The sequence below is a fragment of the Haemaphysalis longicornis genome, unplaced genomic scaffold (assembly GCF_048455015.1).
Source record: "Haemaphysalis longicornis isolate Haplotype H1 unplaced genomic scaffold, Haemaphysalis longicornis Haplotype H1 scaffold_3, whole genome shotgun sequence".
Classification (NCBI taxonomy): Eukaryota; Metazoa; Arthropoda; class Arachnida; order Ixodida; family Ixodidae; genus Haemaphysalis; species Haemaphysalis longicornis.
In genome coordinates, this window is record NW_027526335.1 from 222,669,494 (window position 1) to 222,689,099 (window position 19,606).

At 48.7% G+C, this 19,606-nt stretch overlaps 1 protein-coding gene across 1 annotated transcript in view; it reads left to right on the forward strand.

The window, feature by feature from the left end:
• LOC144176002 (ATP-binding cassette sub-family C member 2-like) overlaps window positions 1-19,606 on the forward strand; it is a 327,158-nt gene that overhangs the window by 133,697 nt on the left and 173,855 nt on the right. The window contains exons 9-10 of the mRNA XM_077705088.1: window positions 3,657-3,914; window positions 11,266-11,469. Coding sequence (XP_077561214.1) covers window positions 3,657-3,914; window positions 11,266-11,469 — 462 coding nt within the window. The remainder of the gene's footprint in view (window positions 1-3,656; window positions 3,915-11,265; window positions 11,470-19,606) is intronic.

Genomic DNA, 19,606 nt, shown 5'->3' on the forward strand with positions numbered 1-19,606 from the left:
TTCCAAACTCTGTAAATGCGGTTGAACACTCGTGCGCAACACCTCGTTTTTTTATTATTTATTTATTTATTTATTTTAGTTCACAGACCCTTATGTTTTCGTTCATTCATATGGCGTAGCGTGCTAAGCGCTATGGCTCGGCAGGCTGTTACGCCGCTGGCGCTTCCACCTGCGAGTGAGCGAGTGGCGCAACGACCACAGGTTGGAGAGCCTGGCGTCCAGGATAGGCGTTTCCACGGTCGTGGTGATCTCTTGGGTGTACTTTTGGATCGTGGCCTGCTGTCGTCTGGCCCAGTCTTCGTAGGATTCCGCAGACTGTTCGGCATCTTCCTCCTGCTTCCTCTCACTCGTGTGCTTTCTCATCTTATCCCAATCTGTTATCCTCGTCTTGCCGTACACCGCCTTATTCTGAGGCCCGAGGAGATCGATCTTGATGATTTTGTGATCCGAGCCGAGGTCGGCGTTGTCGCACTTCCACCTCGTCTCCAGCGGCCCCGAGCACAACGTGAGATCGGGGGTCGTGTCGTTGGTCGCGCTGTGACCCTTTCGGGATAGCCGGCTCGTTGATGAGGTACAGCTCATGCTTTCCCATGGCTTGGACGAGAGCCTTGCCTCTCTTGGATGCAATTTTATAAGGTGGACGCGCCTCACGCCACATGGGGTTAGGCGTGTTAAAGTCGCTCATGACCAGGAGCGTGCGGCCTTTTGCTAGCCCCATACCGTCCTTCAGTATGGCATCGAAATAGTATTGGTGCTTGGCTCCCGGTCTACAGTAAACGTTCAGTATGAATAGGTTCTTGGTATGCCCAATGTCTCTCGCGTGCACCTCGACCAGCGTGTGGTCGCAGCCGTGCTGCGCCGTGACGTCTTGCGTTGCAGCGACCGTATTATGCACGAGGACGGCGGTGTTCTTTTCGGTCGGGTCAGTATACGTAATGTACCCCGGCATGCAAGGCTTAACTTTTGTCTCTTGTAGCGCTATGACTAGGGGCTGCCGGTGTGCATCCTGGCTCCATATGTGAAGGAGAAGCTCTCTCTCCTTGGTTTTTATGCTTTGGCAGTTCCCCTGATATATAGCGGCCACCTGATCGACGACCCGTGTCCGATTAGATTTGTTGCATTGTTTCGGCTTCATCTTTCTGGTTGATGTCTAATCCTCCCCTTCTCTGGCAATTGCTTCCTTCAGTCGTTCTGCTCGTTCCTTGTTTAACGTTCCGTATTTCTGTTTGACTTCTAGGGCTTTGAGACTAGCCGCAAGGCGATCGTGCTTGGCATCAATCGTAGCTACCCTTTCTTCAAGCCTGCCCAGAGCCACCAAGATGACAGAATCGCCGGGAGTTAGCTGTACCAGTTATTCCTTCTTTTGATCTTGTTGCTATGGAAGTTCCTCGTCCTCCATCGGTTGCACTTCCGATTCCGAGTTCTGCGTCGCTCCGGCGGGTAGCTCGGGAGGCGACCTTCTCGGCAGCTTGCGCGGTCCCTCGCCTACCGGGTTAACTAGCGTTTCTTCGTGTATCGGTGTGTGCTGCGCGGTGTTGTTGTTCGTTGCTTTCTCTTCTTTCCTCATTAGTTCGCGGATCTGCTCATTCTGCCTCTCTATGATTTTCTTTAGCTCGTTCACTCTGGCGTTATCACCGGTCATGTTGTTGTTACAGGGGATAGAGGGTGGGGAATCGGGGGATCGATCTTTGGGAGACCCGCCGGCCCAGCCCACCTTGTTATCGGCGACTCCACGCTGGCCTCCTCCTGGCTCGCCCCACGATCTTGAACGTCCGCGTTCCACGGTCAGCTCCGCGTCACCCCGAAGTCTCAAGATGCTCCGCGCCGACGATGCCGCTCTCCCGGCTGTTTTCGAGCGCTGGTTGCCCAGGGCCGCATGCCTCGAAAGAGAGCGCCCTCGGTGCGTGCTGCTTCCTCCCCTGGCTTGAGGTCCGCGGCTGACGCTCCTCTCCCTCCGGAGTGTTGGAAAGTGCTTGTCCTTCAGGTCCCGTCGTTCTTGTTGTTTCCGCTCCCACTGTCGTTGCCTGACGACGTAAGGCGTGTTGAATGTTTTCCCGCATTCTCTGTCTACGGTGACGTGTCGCCTCCACAAAGCCTGCATCTCGGCTTGCATTTCATCTGGTGTTCGAGGCCCGGGTTGACGGTGCCGCAGGTGAAGCAGATGTTTGCGTTCGGGTTGGGGCAGACGTCGCCCTTGTGTCCGACTTCCGGCACACCTTGCATACGTCGAAGTGTTTTTTTGTAAAGTCCGCAGCGAACGAGGACTGCTCCGTACTTGACGTAGTTCGGCACTTTCGCGCCCTCGAATAGGATGATTACGGCGGTCGACGTGCCGATCCTGTGCACTTGTAGCGCTTGGGGGTTGTACATGTTCACGATGTTCGCGTTGATGTCTTCCTGGGTGTCCGTGATCGATATTCCTTTGATCACACCCTTCACTCTGCCTTCCATGGCCGCTTCGTATGCCATGGAACACTTCATCCTCGAGTATTGCGTCGCTCGTCTCTTGTCCGGCGTGCTCACGACTATGATATTCTGCTCGGGGTTTGGGCAGAATATATCCCCCATAGCCTCCTCTCTCTTGACGCCAGTACCTGCTAACGTTCGAAGTTGGGGCCAGCTGGTTCATTCTGGACACACAAAACAGCGCAAAAACAGTAACTTAATGGGACGGAGGACACGGAAAGCCTCAGGAACTCTATAAAGCCTTAGACAAGAAGAAAGTAGCGGTAGTACCATGTTCAAGAAAGTGGTAAGGAGGGCTGGTCTAAAGTTGTTTTCTGAGGAAGAAACAAGTTGAGTAGTTAATGCCACCAATTAAACGCTGAGTCTCCAAAGAAAGGAAAAACTTGTACCAAGAATCATTCCATAGTGCGCTTTACGGCAACAAAGCATTGTGTATGACCTTTCACTTAATTGCAGTAGCTCGTATATTGGGCGAACCCGAAGATGCGGAAACACGCGAGCACACCGAAGACACGCACAGGAAATGAACTCGCGGTTCAATGCGCATCGTGAGGTCGCTTGCCTCATCTAGAAGACTGCGCCCCCATGAAGTGCAGGGATGCCGGCACGCAGGAGACATAAGAAGCGTTCGAGATTTCTCTAAAGGATGGCAAGAGCGTCAAAGCCTCAAGAGTAAAAGACATCGCGTACTCGAAAAGGCGACGTGTAATACTAAAAACGGCACGATGTGGTTGCGTCTGTCTTATATTTGCGCAATCTCTCTGTTCCGTTTTGCGTGCGACAAAAGTATTTATTTGCAAGCCGCAATAAACATGCTCAGTTCTTTGTTCAGCGCTTGTCTCTCCTTCCTTCAGTCTTAGTCCTCGTGTTTTTGCACTGTTTTGTATTTTCGGAATTCCTACGGAGAGCCTAACCCGGAGACCCACGCCGTAACAAACCCTCCAAAACCGAATTGCCTCCTGCTCTACTGCCACTGCCTCCGATTGCCTCCTGATTACACTAGCGAGATGACACGAGAAAATTTGGTGTAGAAGCTGAATTCGGTGGACAAAAACTGGAGCGATTGGGGTCTACGGGAAGAAAGCCGTAGGCCCGCTATTAGCACGCGATAACAACAATAGCGGTGAATTGACAGGTAGTTCAAGATTTTACCTTTCCTAATAGGACGTTGGACGGTAACTGCATTCCAGGTGACCGTCATGTCAGCCGGGTCGAAGGCGCGCTATCCGGCGGGCCACATCACCTCGATTCTTGGCGTAGACTGCTCGATTCTGAGCACCGCGGCCATAAACGTTCCCACACCTTTGTTTGGTGCAGTCTTTTTGCCCTTCATCTTCTGGATGTTGGCAGCCCGCGCAGGCGTTGCGCCGTCCATGTGCTGCGCCGCTTGGCTTCTCCTGGTTCTCTGCCTGCCATTTCTCAGCTCTTGCATCCAGAGGCGTTTTTGGGTAAGTCTCTCTGGCTCATGCTTGAATGAATGTAGAATTTGATTTTAGGTGTGCTGTTATATTGTGCTTCGCCGGGAAAATTGCTTCTCGTAGTTTCTCCAACATACGGGAGCCGGTTTGAAACTGCATGGGCCTTACCACCCGCAGCTTCCCATAAGATGTTACTTTTGTAGAAAGTATTCGCCTTGTGGCCCACCCGTGTTTCTGCAGCTTCACAATACTTATAAAACTGTAGCAGCGGTAAGGCATGTTTTAAAAAAATAACGTTTTGAGTACTACGCAGTGCTTGTAATGTTTTCCAGTCTGCATCGAACTTTCCAACTTCCTTAACTCGCGCAATACAATTCCTCTACGCTGAACACTCGTGCCATGGCTCTGTCTTGAGTGATATCGAGTGCGAGTCTCGTTGGAAAACAACAGTAACCACACACACCCGATTTAACCAAAATGCTCAACAGTCACCATTCGTTGCATTACAACCACATTACCCAATGCTAAATAAAAAACATAGCAGCGTAATAAGAAGAGGTTGGGTTGAAAACCAGCACACGTTGCCGCTTATGAAAAACTCACCACAAGCAGCTAAAAGGTGAAGCACTAAAAGTACTCAGAAACGTAGTACTCAAAACGTGAGTGTCGAAGTAAAAATTATTGCCATTAATAACGTCATTCAGCACAGTTTTAGTGACACTACTTCGGTAAACAGCGTAATATTTAGGTTTATCGCTTGCTCAGTATGCTGTGCTTCACATTTTCAGTTATGATACCTGGCCAGACGCTGGTTCGCCAAACTAACGACGTTATTACAATTAATCCTATCGCCGCCAAGTTACAAAACCAGAAAAAGGGCTTGTTCTTCAAGGTAAAAAAAAGTTCGTCATCCAACTAATCTGATTGATTATGACGTTTAACGCGCCGACTCTACACAGGCGATGAGGCGCGCTGTAGTAGGGGGGAGGGGGGAGGGTCTCCAGATTAATTTTTACCTCCTGGGGATCTTTAACGTGCGCCGAAATCTCATACACACGGGCGTTTTTGCTTTTCGCCTCCATCAGAAACGCAGCCGCCGAGGCAGGGAATCGAACCCGCATCCTTGGACTCAGCAGCACAACGCCTTGGCCACCGTGGCGGGTCCAAAATAATCTCTCACATGTAGTTGTATTAGTGCTAACGGCCTGCTGAAGGCTTTATAAGCTATTGAACTGACATACACAAATATCGAACCGAGAAAAACACGCATATCTCGCTCGCGTTAGGACTAGAGTTTTCGTGGATACAATTTCTCCTGTCCAGTCGACGAGAATACTGCTATTGTAGAGATTAGAAGAATAAATATGCTTGCTTTCAGTAAAAAAAAAACGCTTTCATATGAATTGCCTTTTCGTATAAATACAGGGGTGCCACCAAGCTACAACAGTGCAATTGGCATTTTTCCTTACCACGCTGGCAGCTCAAATCGAAAAAGAGGCGCTCTGGCAGTTTTATGCGTTTTGTGTAAGAAATAAAACTTGGTACACTATATAGGCACCCATTAGCTCAAACAACGCGTTTACACTTTTATAGCCAAGTGCCGTATTTTAAGAGCTTCAATTTCGTACATGCAGTCAGGCACAGCTCCAATGGTGGAGAGTACACCTCAGCACGTCATATTTCTGGGTGCATATTTTGGGTTATATGTTGGTCATATTTTTGGGTCCTACAACCATCCTGTAGTCATTAAGGGACCCTGCAACACGTTTTTAGCAGTGCAAATAAACCGGCGTGACGTTTAGATTACACTGCCAGGAATACCGGAGCCAAATATCACACGTGTACTTGAAGCGGTGAGCTCGCAAATCGCCGTGAAGGACGCAAGAAAACCAATAGAGCTCTCTTCGCTCTCGCTCTCATTTTGAACCAGTGTAATGCGTCATTACAGCGGTGACTGTAATGGCGTAATTTTGTAACGACTGTAACGACGGTATGGCGTAACGTCACGCTTTATTTCTGGCATTTCCTGTGACAATCCGCCGTCGTCGGCGCTGCGAACCAACCTCTTCTATACCTGAACCTGTACGAAGAATTTTCCCGTTTCTTCTGTTTTAATAAAGCGCGCGGAGTTCGATTGATGACCTCAAGAGTGACGGTGCATCCCTCCTTAATTTGATTTCGTAAATTCACGGAAGAATTGAAGATGAGCGGAGTTCTGAGTTAAGCGAAATCCCGAAAATTTATGGCCAGTTCGGAGTAGTCCCCTGCATAGGGAGCTTTTCTAATAAAGGCAAAATATATCGAAGGAAAAACAAATTTTTATTATTGCGTAAGAAAGAACCGTGGGATTCTCGCCTATTTCGCATTCGCATCTAGTCCAGAAGAGCGTTTTCGAGCTGCTCGACGCATCGCATCAGTTGTTCGTCTCCACTGCTACATTCTGCCTTGTTGCGAAGCCGGCGCAGCATGTTTCTTTATTCTGCCGTCTTAGGCACTTCTGGAGGCTCCACGTCGTCCGCATGATTTGCTCCGTGGTCTGTGACGCCGAAGAAAACAGACGCAAAACCCGGCATCGATTTCAACGAGCGTCGTGTTCTTTTTCGAAAGACAAAACAAAAAGCACAGCACGCGCTGCAGGCTGTACGCACTTTTCTTCTTCCTCGTTCTTTTCCTTGCGTGGCTCATTCGAACCACGTGACAGTTCAGCGCGAGGTTCATATACAATTTACAACATCCCCCGCGCCCGACAAAGCTTCCTTCTTCAACTCCAACGGACACAACAGCTCTACCGGCACACACATTGCACCGAGAGATGTGACTTCCCACACACCGTCCGCCCCTAATAACACTGAACTGTTCCCGCAATTACGCAAGGGTGTTGACTCCGCTATGAATCAGGTGCCGGTGACTGCTATCGGAGATGAGGTATGCACAGCAATGGTAGGCGGGTAGCAATATCAAACACCTCGCATCTTCTGCATCCACATTCTCAAGACGCTTCTTGATCCTCGGGATACCACCAATGGTTTAGACATATGCCAGTCAGGAAAGTAGTAGGCCTTCTCTACGTCTGGCGGTCTTTTGATCGCGAACAGGTGGAGTTTTTTCGCTATTCTAAGAAGATCGGCCCTCAGACGCCCTCCGAGCGGCTCACTCCGACAGCACACCCCAGACTTGTGCGGTGAACCATCATAAATTATGCGAAGTCTTTGCGCAAACGTTTCCCTATTGACCTCTTTGTGTGGTACACAGATGCACAGACTTCTATGCACAGATGCTCGAGAGGAAATGGTTCATTTTCCATGCTTCCGTTATACTCATCCTCGGCATTTTGCTTTTAAGTTTTGTCCCGGGCTCGTCGTTTGCTGAGAGACGCCTGACGAGTCCCCGAAGGCTTGACAGGGCTGCTTTCGAATTCCCAGCCGCGTGAATGAGAGGCAATTTCCAAGCTAAGGTTTCTCCATAGCGCCCATACGGAATAGCTGCAGTGCGCTGGAGTTTCGCGCTGACATTTGAGTCATGCTGCGACATTCCAATTCTGGCGAGGTCCCACGATCTTTGCAATGGGAACGTGACCCCGTCGATTTCGTGGGAGTTGATTGGAAGAACGCGCACTTGGCTGCTCGCTTTGTTGCGTGTACATCTACAACTAGGTAAAGGGCCCTGCAGAGTCTAGCCCATATTTGTGCTAGTGGCGATCAATGCAGGGTTGTCTTCGTCCCACTTGGCTTCTATCGTACTGGACATCAACTTCCAGAGTTGATCAGAACCAATGAGGACACTCATGCCTGCCTCATGATTAATGCCCGGATAAACGACTTTGTCCGTCAGATGTTTTCCTTCCGCAGCCATGGCTTGGAGAAACTGGATATCACTAGGGGGTTGAGCCATTCCTTGGCATATGAAAGGCACGACTATGCCTTCGATGCCCGCCCTAAGGTTGTCGTGCTGACTGCGGAACGTAAACTTCACTGTTCTGTATGGTCGTTTTGGTCCGCTCACACTTGCAAAGGCACTGATGGAGAGTTCCGTCTCGGCGACAGTAGAGAGCTTCAGCTTGGAAGCAACGCTCTCTTTTACGAAGGTTCGCTGGCTCCCATCGTCGATGACTCCGCGCATGTAGCAACAACGCTCCGACACCATCATCCATGCTCGATACGTCTGCAGTAGCAGGTCATTGCTGAGTCCAGGAGCTGAAGCATTCTGTGTGGCGACTCGCATCGTACCATTGAGCTGCTGAGTGTTAGTCGAAGATGGTATGCCCATATTACGACCGTCGCGCATAGATGAAGCGTGTCGTCGTCTGCATGCCTGACATTGGACTCTTCGTCGGCAGTCACGGACGAGATGACCTTTTCCCGTGCACCTGAAGCACCAACCCTCCGATGCAAGCTGCTTGCGCTTCTCTGCCAAGGTCATGTCACTCGTGCAGTCCTCAGTCTTGTGCTGGATGGCGGAGCAGAGAAAACATGGCGAGGAGAAAGAGTTCATCTTGTTCTGAAGAGACGACGCGGCAGGAGTCGGAGTCTGCTTCTTGGAAAGTCGGTTGAAGACTGGAACATTGCCTTCAGATGACTTCGGCCAATTTTTGATGACAGAAGTCTTTTTTCGGCACTCGACCTCGATTCGCAGAAACTTGAGTAGATGGTCGAGTTCATCAGACGAAGCCTGGCTAGTTCCTGTCGCATTCTCCATGCTTTCTTTTTGTAGTACTCTACCACGGTTTTCACGAGGATGGCTTGGTGGGCTAGTTGGTGTAGCATCATAAAAGGTTAACAGCGCACGAAGACTACGGCGCACAAAGACGATCTCTTCCTTGTGTATAGTCGTCTTTGTGCGCTGTTAACCCTTTATGATGTACCACGATGTCGGCTGGGATCACTTTGAGCAGCACCTCGTTTAGCATAGCTGTGAATTAAGACTCCGTGATCCGTAGACCATGCAGTCCCTTCCTTTTCAATTCCACCGTGTCCAAAAGCTTGCGCAAAGCAGGCACGTTGCTAGCTGAGCTGACAGGTTTCAGCATTCGCAACTTCTCCAGGTATTTGTGTTCGATAATTTTAACATTCCCAAACCGTCGCTTGAGAATTTTGAGCGCATCATCAATATAGCAGGAGCCGGTCGCCTGAATTCCAGCAACGGCTTGCGCACCAGATCCGTCCAGAAGGAAGATCAAGTAGTGGAAGCGATCAGCGTTGGACAGTTTCGTGTTATCGTGCACTGAATGCCGAGACATGTCCCAAAAGGGCTGCCATGTGGTCACTGCGCCGTCAAACCGAAGAAGCTCCTACTTATGAAGCGTCGCTCCAAACGCACGTGGAGGAAGTTGGTGTCCGCTGGGAGCTTTTCCCGAAGACGCAGTGCCCGCGGCTGCAGGTGGAACCGAAGACGGAGGCGTTGCATCGGTCTGCAGTACGTAAATGTGGTACTCGAGCAACGCTACCATGCTGTTCGCGGCATCGTCGTACTGCATCACCACGTCGTAGTCGTGGGCTGCTAGATCGTCGGTCAGGTGTGTTTCAAAAAGGGGTTAACAGCGCACAAAGACGACGACCCACAAAGAAGAGATAACAGGACAAGCGCTGAACTACAACTTATTTTTTATTTCGCCATGAAAGACATATAAACAAAGACACATCCAATAACAAGGCGAAAAAAACATGACATAAACACTTACCTCGCGCTCCGCCTTCTACGCTCGTTGCTCCAGGTACTGTTTTTCTTTTTCTGAGAGTGCAACCGATGGCCTGCTGACGCAGTTTTCATCAAGACGTTCAATCTCGAGGGCCTCGATAACCTCTAGCGTATGCCTGTCCTTCCCTCTAGCATTGACTGAGCACTCCCCGAACAGCGGCTCGCAGGCACAATCTTTGCAGTGCGCAGCTAGGTGGCCCGAAACAGCCGTCTTTCCTGCGAGGTTTTTATGCTTCCTCGGCCTATCGTTAAGGCATCTACCCGCCTGGCCGACATAAGTTTTTCCACAATCCAAGGGGAGAGAATAAATAACGACTTAAATAAATAAATAAATAAATAAATAAATAAATAAATAAATAAATAAATAACTGCGCAGACACACGGTGAACTTGCGCATCTTCGGCGACACCGCTGGACGCCTGGACGAGAGTAGTAAAGCTTCGCTTTAAATAAAAGACAACTCCCGGGCCTGTCATATCGGAGGCCGCCTAAGAGACCGGGACGAGCCGAGCCCCCTGTCCGGGAGAGAGCGCGCACCCTTCGTCGCGCAGTCCGCGGTCGAGCTGAGAGGGAACGATTATGCGCCCATTTTCTTCTCGCGTAGCTTCGGGGATAGAGAACGGATTTTTGTAATTCCTGTAGTAGGAAATTGCTCGGATGATGGGCCCTATTTCTAGTAGTCTGTGGGGTGCAATGGGGTGCCCAGGGGCACCCCATTGCTTGCGCACGGCACTTGGTTTGTTGGCTTCTGGGTATGCATACCGCACAGAAATGCTCTTGCTAAAATGGAACATACATTGTGTTGACAGTTTTGCTGGAAATTGCGAGCAGGCATTCACGTTCCCTGTCAAAAAAGGTGGTGCATTTCCTGGAGCTGAACTCACCCCACTCCTTCGGCGCCCTTATTGTTTTCTCGTGCCTTTTTTAAGGCGCTGGTTCTATCTCGGATGCGGTGGACGATTTTGTGATGGAGTTTAAAATAAAAAAAAACGCCCCTGTGTTGGAGATTTATGCACGCGTTAAACATCCCCAGGCGGTCCCAAGTAACCCGTAGCCCTCGACTACGCGGTGGCTCATACCCAGCTGCATCTTGGGCGGGTTAATCTCCCACTCAGTCGTGATTTTGTAGAACTTACCGCGATTCAGTTCTACTTGGCTGTGATCATCACCGTAAAAGAGTGCGTACATATTTTCCTGTTTTCCAATTTGTTTTACTTGACCGAGAACCCTTACACGCGCAGTTTTCTTTGATATTATTTTATTCACGTGTAGCAGTGATTTTCTTTTCGGCCAAATGCCAGCTATTAAAAGGCACTGCGCTCGGTTGAATAAATTTAATAGTGAGTTAGAGCTGCGCCTGTTCGTAATCAATTTCGTAGGTTTCATTGCTTTGCACGGCTTAATATTTTCTTTTTTTCTTAAATAAAAGGAGGGTCGCTCTGCTATTCACGACAAAAGCGCGAGCCCAGCATTGTCATTCAGTGCTTCATAAAAGGGCTTCAGACGCAAATACGCGCAAATAGAGCTAAGCCATTTTCAAGCGCATCGCCTGTAGTATTAGCAGTAAAAATAATTTCGTGAGATGCTTTCCTGTGATGGTGCCGTTTTCTGCTCCTTCGTGCTTTATGCAAGGCCGCCGAGCCGTTATCGCCTCACCAGCTGGTTGTGTGAATTTGTGCTCACCAAGTCCCAGGCTATCCGGGCACGCGACGAACGCCTCAAGGCCACCAGTGACCTTCTATCGACTATCCGGGTGGTAAAGATGTACGCGTGGGAGGAGGCCATGCAAGAGAACGTGCTCTGTGCGCGAGAGACGGAGCTCAAGTGGCTGTTCCGCATCAACTTGCTCGACGCCGTCCTGGATTCCGTGTACAGCTCTACAAGCTCTGTGGTACGTTGCTCTGTACTTTCTTCCTCCGGTGTTCAGGAAAGCTGCTGTTGGGATTGCCGCTGGCTTTTATCCCACGCGGGCACGAGAAATCCACTCGCGGCGGAGGGGGCGAGTACAGCGGATAACGCCAACCGTCCGTGTCCCTCCCACGGGGCCGTCCAGGCAAGAATCGCGCCCAGTTCATGTCACGTTATCTCCGCATGATGCTTCTGCTGGCGTCTCCACCACGGAAATTCACGCCTTGTACGTGTGCGGTTAAGCTGCGGATTTTTCGGTACGGCAGGTATGCCGTACGACAAACTTACCGTCATAGAAGAAAAACAAATAAACGCCTCAATCACGAATAACACCTCAACCTTCCAATTTTTACGCTTACTGAAAAGATCCTCAATTGGGTCTTAATAACGCTATTAAAGACATTAGGGAAGCCACTCCTGTAGCGCAAAGAAGTGGCTGTGAAAAATAAATCTTGCGGGGTATGCAACATAGGTACCCCACGGAAAGGAAGCAACGCCATAATAGGCTTTCCACCGATACCCATAAAAACTTTTCCCAACCGAAATAATTGGATCCGAACCTGCCCAAAAACCGGCAAGAAGCCGGGATGAAACTACTTCGACTAAAATACCAAAACCTGCAAACGCAGCATACATTTACCCCGGGATGTTCGAAAGCCCTGAGGCATCAGTCGTCGCAGTGACAATCTTTTTGACTCCGCAACCTCCCCAACAGACAACAACAGCAACTACGCCGTCGGTGGCGGCCACAGCGGCGCTGGCGTCGCGTTGAGGTTACGTGTGATCGGCGCCGCCGGCTCACTTTGTCGAAAGCCACGAGAGATGCGTGTCCACGCATGTTTCTTGTTTTCTCTAATATTTTTAAGAGTTATGCGTAAGCCAGGAAATAGCCATTTTCTCTAGCGTGAAAAAGATTGCAAAGGTGGCGCGATTGACGCGCGCTTTGCGGCGGGAGCAGTTTTTCCCTACTTTGGGGCATTTCGCACAGCAAGGTGTGACTGTTATTACTGAACGCTGTTTGAAAACAAAATGGGAAGCAGTTGAAAGCAAATTTTACGGGCGTGAGCGAACAAAATATTTAGCAGAAAATCGTGAAATCCGACCAGACGCTACAATGTCGCTCACTTTGACGCCCCTTATCTCTGTATCTGCAATGTTAATATATTATTTATTTATTTATTTATTTATTTATTTATTTATTTATTTATTTATTGACATACTGCTAGCCTGATCGCCAGGCTTTAGGCAGGAGAGGGGGAAAGCGGTACAAGAACATTCACCAAAATAACAGCGAGGAGAAAGACAGGTCGAGTGATTATACAACGGGCAATACTATACAATATCGACATAGCTATACACGCACACTTGTATGCGCGGAAGAGCTAGTTACAAGGCATGGTGATGACAAACTTATGCAAACAATGTAATAGGTAAGCATGCTAAACAAAAGCGCAGAAAAACGCGTTTGTCCCGCGCGTTTGTCCCGCGTTTTTCTGCGCTTTCATTTAGCGTGTCTCCATACCAACTTGCCCACTTGTCGGTGCTCCTAAGTAATAGGCAGGGTCACAACGTACTTGCTGCACAGTAAAACAACAGAGAAACAGATCGCAAGATTTTTACAGCAATACAAATTGTAAAAAACAATTATGGCAGTTCGTTTTTGAACGAGGGAACAGAGTTGGAGTCAACCGTGTTAAACGGTAAAGCATTCCAATCACCTGCTGTGGGCTGGAAAAAAGACTGTTTCCTTGAGCTTTTTTTAGTGGTATGACCGGGTTGAGCGTGGTTGGATCGGTTCAAGGTACCTAGCTCTGGGTATGCCGAGTTTATCATAATATATTAGATAGAATAGTTTTAAAGTATCCCGGTAATATTCAGGGCTGCAGTTTTCCAAGTTTGCTGACTGTAAAAGGCTTGATGGAGATGTGCGCCAGTTATAAGTGTTGAAAATAAACCTAACAGCTTTGTTCTGCACGTTTTCTATCTTATAAACATTAGCTTGTCTGTAGAGATCCCAACCTGCTGCTGCATATTTTAACACAGGCCCGTTATATGTTTTGTATGCTAACAGCTTAATTTCGCGCGTTGATTTTCCGAGAGTTCTTCTAAGGTATCCAAGTTTTTTTCATTGCCTTATTCACAATGTGTGTTATGTGGTCGTTCCACGGGATGTCAGAGGTAAAGACTAGGCCTAAGTATTTCTATGCAGTTACTGCCTTTATACATCGATCATTGACATGTTATCGGAAGTTACAGTCATTGCAGCCGTATTGTCTAAATTTATTGTCATTTGCCACGTTAAGCACCATTCCTGTATTTGGTTTAATGATGAGTTTAAGGTCATTTTGTCGCTGGAAGTTGTGATTTCATGGTATATTGTGCCATCATCCGCAAATACCTTTACTTGTATAGGTATGTTGAAGGCTATATCATTGACAAATACTAGAAAGAGAAGTGGTCCTAAAACTGAACCCGAGGGTATTCCAGACTCTACATCGGCGGGTTTGAAACTCAATTGCTTCTTCAATGCATATTACTTGGCACCTACCTAACAGATACGCTTTAGTGCAAGCGATGAATGAATCATTTTTTAAGATTGATTTTAACTTATAATGAGTTTTGGATGCGACACCCGGTCAAAGGCTTTTTCAAAGCCCAAAAAAAAATTACATCTATTTGAAGTTGCCTGTCCATAGCGAATGCGAGATCATGGGTATTTTCGAGCAGCTGTGTTACCGTAGAAACGTTCCTACGGAAGCCGTGCTGTCGACTGTCGAGTAGCTTACTGTTTTAGAGATAGGGTGATATATGCTTAAATATTATGTTCTAAAACACTCGACACTCGCGCACACTATAGAAATGGACCGATAAGCAGTGGGCAATGATTCATTCGATTTTTTTTTTGGTATCGGGCTAATTTTTGCGTATTTCCAATCATTCAGAAATTCTGCGGGCCAGAGTGATTTCTTAAATATTAAACACAAATATTTAGCACTCCACTCAGCATACCTCACAAAAAAACCATTCGGTATCGCATCTATTCCCGGTGACTTCTTTGCGTCTAGTTTAAGAAGCGAAAATATCCCCTCCTCACTGATGTACACGTCATCGATAGGCAGGCGCCAACACATGAAACAAAATCACAGATGATACCGGTATCGGCGGTAAGCACTGAGCAAAAGTAACGATTGAGTGCTTCACAGATCTGTGTCTTTTCGTTAACAACAACATTTCCAGCCATAATGGTAGGTACCGACTTTTTTTTTACTGGAAAAGTGGCGCCAAAACTTTCCAGAGGAGGAAACGAGATCATTTTTTTTGGGTAAAGCGCTGATAATATTCTTTGGCTTTCTTTATAGAGTGAAACCTCGATATATCGAAGACTGGTATATCGAATCATTGCCTATATCGAACACTTTCTATATCACCCGGAAAATCACACGCATTTTTATTTTTGTATTTCTTACTGGGACGGATATGATGATGATGGGAAAACTTTATTTTGCCCAAACTGGGGGAGGGAAGGGGACGAAAGGGAGCGTTCGACGGTCCTTCTCTGTCAGATGGCGGCCAGGAGCCCGTGAGCCCTAGCGGCTTGGCCAGTTGGAGAAGGTTGCGTTGAGTCTCTTGGTCGGAGCGGAGCAACACGGCCTCCCATTGCTCCTGAGTCCTGATCACTATTGTCTGTGATGTTTGTTGTGGTTTCTCGGGACAGGCCCATATCATGTTCTGCAGGTTGGCTCGTTCGGAGCACCATCTACATTGCTCTTTGTAAAGGTCTGGGTATAGGCGGCTGTAGGCTACGGGGTTGGACTGCAAGAGTTGCCAGGCCACAGAATGCCACCGATTGAGGTAGGGATGCGCCGCCGGGTATTTCAGGCGGCCTAAGCGATAGTGAGCGGCGATGTCCCTATATGTCACAAGCCTGTCCCTGCCCCTCGTATGTAGCGATTGCTCATCAAGATCGAGGCGGTCCCGGTAGCTGAAACCTCGGGCCGCTTCATGAGCGTGCTCATTACCTGGCAAGGACGGATGTGCTGGCGTCCATATAAGAAGGACCTCGCGGAGTTTTGACACAGTAAAGGATTGAAGATGGCGCTGCGCTTGGGGTGAAATTCTACCATTCTCAAAGTTTCTAATGGCTGTTTTCGAATCAGTCACAAATATTTTTGCGGGTGTGGAGGATATGGTAAGTGCAATGGCTGCTTCCTCCGCGGTCTCTTGGTGAATTGTACAGACTGAACCAGAGACAGTTGAATTACCCTGCTGATCCACCGCCACTATGCTCATGGCCGGTCTGTTTCGGTATTTCGCGGTGTCGACGTAGAAACCTTATTTCTCGTCTCGAAGGCGGCGGTGGAGAGCAGCCGCCCTGGCTAGGCGTCGATCAACGTTGTATACCGGGTGCATATTTCGAGGAAGGGGAGATGTACGGATATGCTCCCGCTGTGAGTCAGTAAGCATAATTTTTTCGCCATGCAGGGAGGCGTAAGTAATGTGGAGCTGTTGAAGCATAGTGCGCCCTGTTTCGCGACTGGAGAGTCGTTGAAGTTGTGCTACGCCTCAAGAAGCTCTTCAAGGCTATTATGGATACCCATTGCTTCGAAATGTTCAGTAGATGCGGTGATGGAAATTCCAACCACCTGTTTGTAAGCTTTCCTAATAATGCAGTTAAGTTTATCTTGTCCATCCTAAACAGCGCTTAATAAAACAAGGACGATAAGAAGGGACACAGGACAGACGGATACCAACTAGCCAACTGTCGATTAAGTTTATCTTGTTCAGCTTTTCTGAGAGCCAGAAATGGCGCGACATAAGTAATTCGGCTGATAATAAATGCCTGTGCAAGCCATACGAGGTTTACTTCTTTGAGCCTATAATGTCTATTTGCGATCCGAGAGATGAGGTGACTTATTTGTGTCGCGCTCGGGTGTAGCGATCGAATGGTTTCTGAGTTGGAGCCATCAGCTTGTATTCTGAGGCCTAGTACCCTGATGCACGGGACTCGAGGAATAGTATGCCCTTCTACTTGCAGGTGGATATCTGAGGTAGCTTGAGGGCGTCTGCGCCTGCGAAATAAGGTTGGTAGAGAAGGAGCTCGGACTTCTGCGGAGAAAACGCAAGACCTCGAGGGGTTACGTAATCATGAACGATGTCAGCAGGTTGTTGGAGCGTCTCTTGAATATCGCCATCCCAGCCTCCAGACATCCATAACGTGATATCATCGGCGTATAAGCTATGTTGAAGGCCTGACAAGGAATTGAGCAGCTGAGGAAGTTTTATCATGGCCACGTTGAACAAGAAAGACGACAAAACGGAGCCCTGTGGAGTCCCCCTACTGCCCATCCTAATGTAATTCGTTAGGGCCTCTAACCGAGCTATCATGAAGGTTGCGGAGGATCTTGTTAGTAATGCCGTCAGGCCCAGGCACTGATTATGTGCGAAGACCTTGAATGGCAGCTCGAACCTCTGCTATCGTGATGGCCCTATCTAAGTCAGGATTGAGATTCCCCGTATACTCAGGGAGGGGGTCGGGCATGCTGGGGCTAATATAGCGTGCCTGGATATCACACAATAAATCGCTGTCAGTGTCCTCGAAAGAATGCAACAGTGGTCGTAGGTTGTTACGTTGGATGAGCCTGCTCTTTTCGGGGTCAAGAAGACTTGTAAGGGTGTTCCAGGTCCTCGATACCCCCAATTGGCCATCCATACGATCACAGGTACTGTGCCAGTTTTGTCGCGTGAGGCGGTTAGCATATTCTCCGATTTCCCGGCTGAGGCGAGCAAGCCGTCGACGTAGTGGGCGATTTAGTTTTTCTTTTTGCAGTACTAGATCTAGCCTCCCACATATGGAGGAGCTTAGTGTCTACCTGCTGGAGCTGAGCCTCCTCGGGAATGATCTCGTGGCAGTGTTTACATGGTCATTTAGCTCGGCTATCCAAGTCATGAATGTTCGTGGCATCCGACTCAGCCGCTGCCTGCCGAAGTTGGCGGAAAGTGTCCCAGTTCACGATTCGAAGCTGTTTTCCGAGACGACGGAGCGGACCTGAAGAGATGGTTATAGACAAGATATAATGGTCGCTGCAAAGGTTCTCGTACGTGTTAATATATGCCAGGTGGTATCCCGCATGTTTTTTTTACGAAAGTAAGATCGGGGGTAGACCCGGGTAGTATCGTTCGTGACACTATCGGCTGGATCGGTAAGAAGAGTGAGGCCTAGTTGCTGGGCTTCCTGCCATAAAAGTCTGCCTTTTTTGTAACTCTCTTATAACCCCAAGCAGAGTGCGGGGAGTTGAAATCACCTACTAAAAGCAAGGTCTGTTTTTTGACGATATGTAGTGTTTTACAGAAAAGCTCTGCGAAATTGTGATGCTTACTGGGCTGCTGTAGACATTTAAAATAAATAGACTACCACCCCCCCCCCCCCGCCCCGTTTTCTGTCAGAGAGGAGTTCGAGTAAAACATGTTCGACGGTGTCGACACCGGTATAGTGCTGAATGGCCAGTATATTGCGTTTGACAAGGGTAGTAACCAAAATTTGTTTGATACCGGGGAGGTCGGCGCTGAAAGAGCGATAGCCAGATAGTTTAGCCAGGCTGCCAGACTCTTGGAGTACAATAACATTCGGTTCTGCAGGGGTTAGTGTGTTTAGGTATTGCCGAAGGTTTCCCCGTTTGGGCCAAAACCCTCGACAATTCCACTGCCAGATACAGTATTATTTATAATGTTTAGTCCGCGCCATGATGACTGCCAGTAGGGTCAGGGGTCTTTAGTCCTTCGCTGACGGGGGGCCGGAGATAAGGCTTGAATTTAAGACGACCAGCCCCAGAGGCTTGTCTAGGAAGCATGTATGAGTTCTCTAGAGCCAGAACTTTGTAGTTCAGAGTCGCGTGTTGTTTGGTGAGTGTGTTTGCCAGTGTGAAGATTATACTTTCCAGCTTAGCAAATCGATTTTCGATTTTAGATGCCACTTCTGTGAGACTTTCTTGTTGAGGAGGAGGGCTCAGGAGCAACCCTGCTTTTCGTTTGGTAGGGGGACTGTCTTCCTCCGATGCACAGACTACCGCTATAGATAGAGGCCTAGACTCAACTGAGGTAGGTGCATCTGCTGGAGGGGCGGATTGTTGCGACTGCCCTGTGGAGGGAGTAAAGCGAGCGTGGAGCTGAACATTTTCCGCTTTGAGCCTATTTTCTTCAATGACAGTCTCGAGCAGTTGTTTAATGCGTGTGATCTCCTCCTCTAAGGAGGGACTTGCCCGGAGAGAGAGAGAGAGAAGACTCTTTATTAGAAAAGAAGGCCGAGATGTTTGCCGGAATTGCGACACCGACATGCTACTCGGCGAGGGAAGGGGGAGGGGGAAAGAAAAGGCCCCATAGATTACAGGGCAGAAGAAAGAGGAAGAAAGAGAAGAAATAAAAGAAGACAGAAAAATACCAAGAAAATGACACTCAGTTTGTGAGTAGTAAGATTACAAAGTCTGTCTTCTAAACTCTAAATCACTGCAGCGACGCCAATCTCGTCCATATAGTCGAACAACGCCTCCAGTACTTTCCGTTGAGCTGGTGGAGATGGCCATGGACCAAGAAGTACTTTCAAGGTCATTGGTCCTGGGCTGAGGCGCTCTAGTTTCTGCGCAAGACTGCATCTTGCGTGTATGTATGCAGAGCATTCCAGCAGCAAATGCTTCACGGTTTCCGGTGACCCGCAGTTGTCGCAGTAAGGGTTTGTGGTGACACCAAGTCGAAAAAGGTATGCCTTCGTAAGCGCTGCGTTGAGACGAAGTCGGTGATATAATGTCTCTAATCGGCGCGGAAGTACCTCTGGCAGCCTCATCCTGAGCTCAGGGTCTATGTAGCGTAGGAAGGCATGGTGGTGATCTGGAAGGGACCAGAGGCGGTTCCGTTCCATTGAAACAAGCTCCTTCGCCATAGTTGTGGCATCACGCGTAGTGAAAAACATCTTCCTCACATTGCGCATTTCCAGGCCCCTGCGAGCAGCTTCGTCCGCCTTCTCATTTCCTAAAACACCACAGTGACCGGGAAGCCACTGAAACGTTATACGGTGTCCAGCGTCGTTGGCAAGGTGGTGCAGGTATGTGATGTTGCGAGAGGCATGTTCA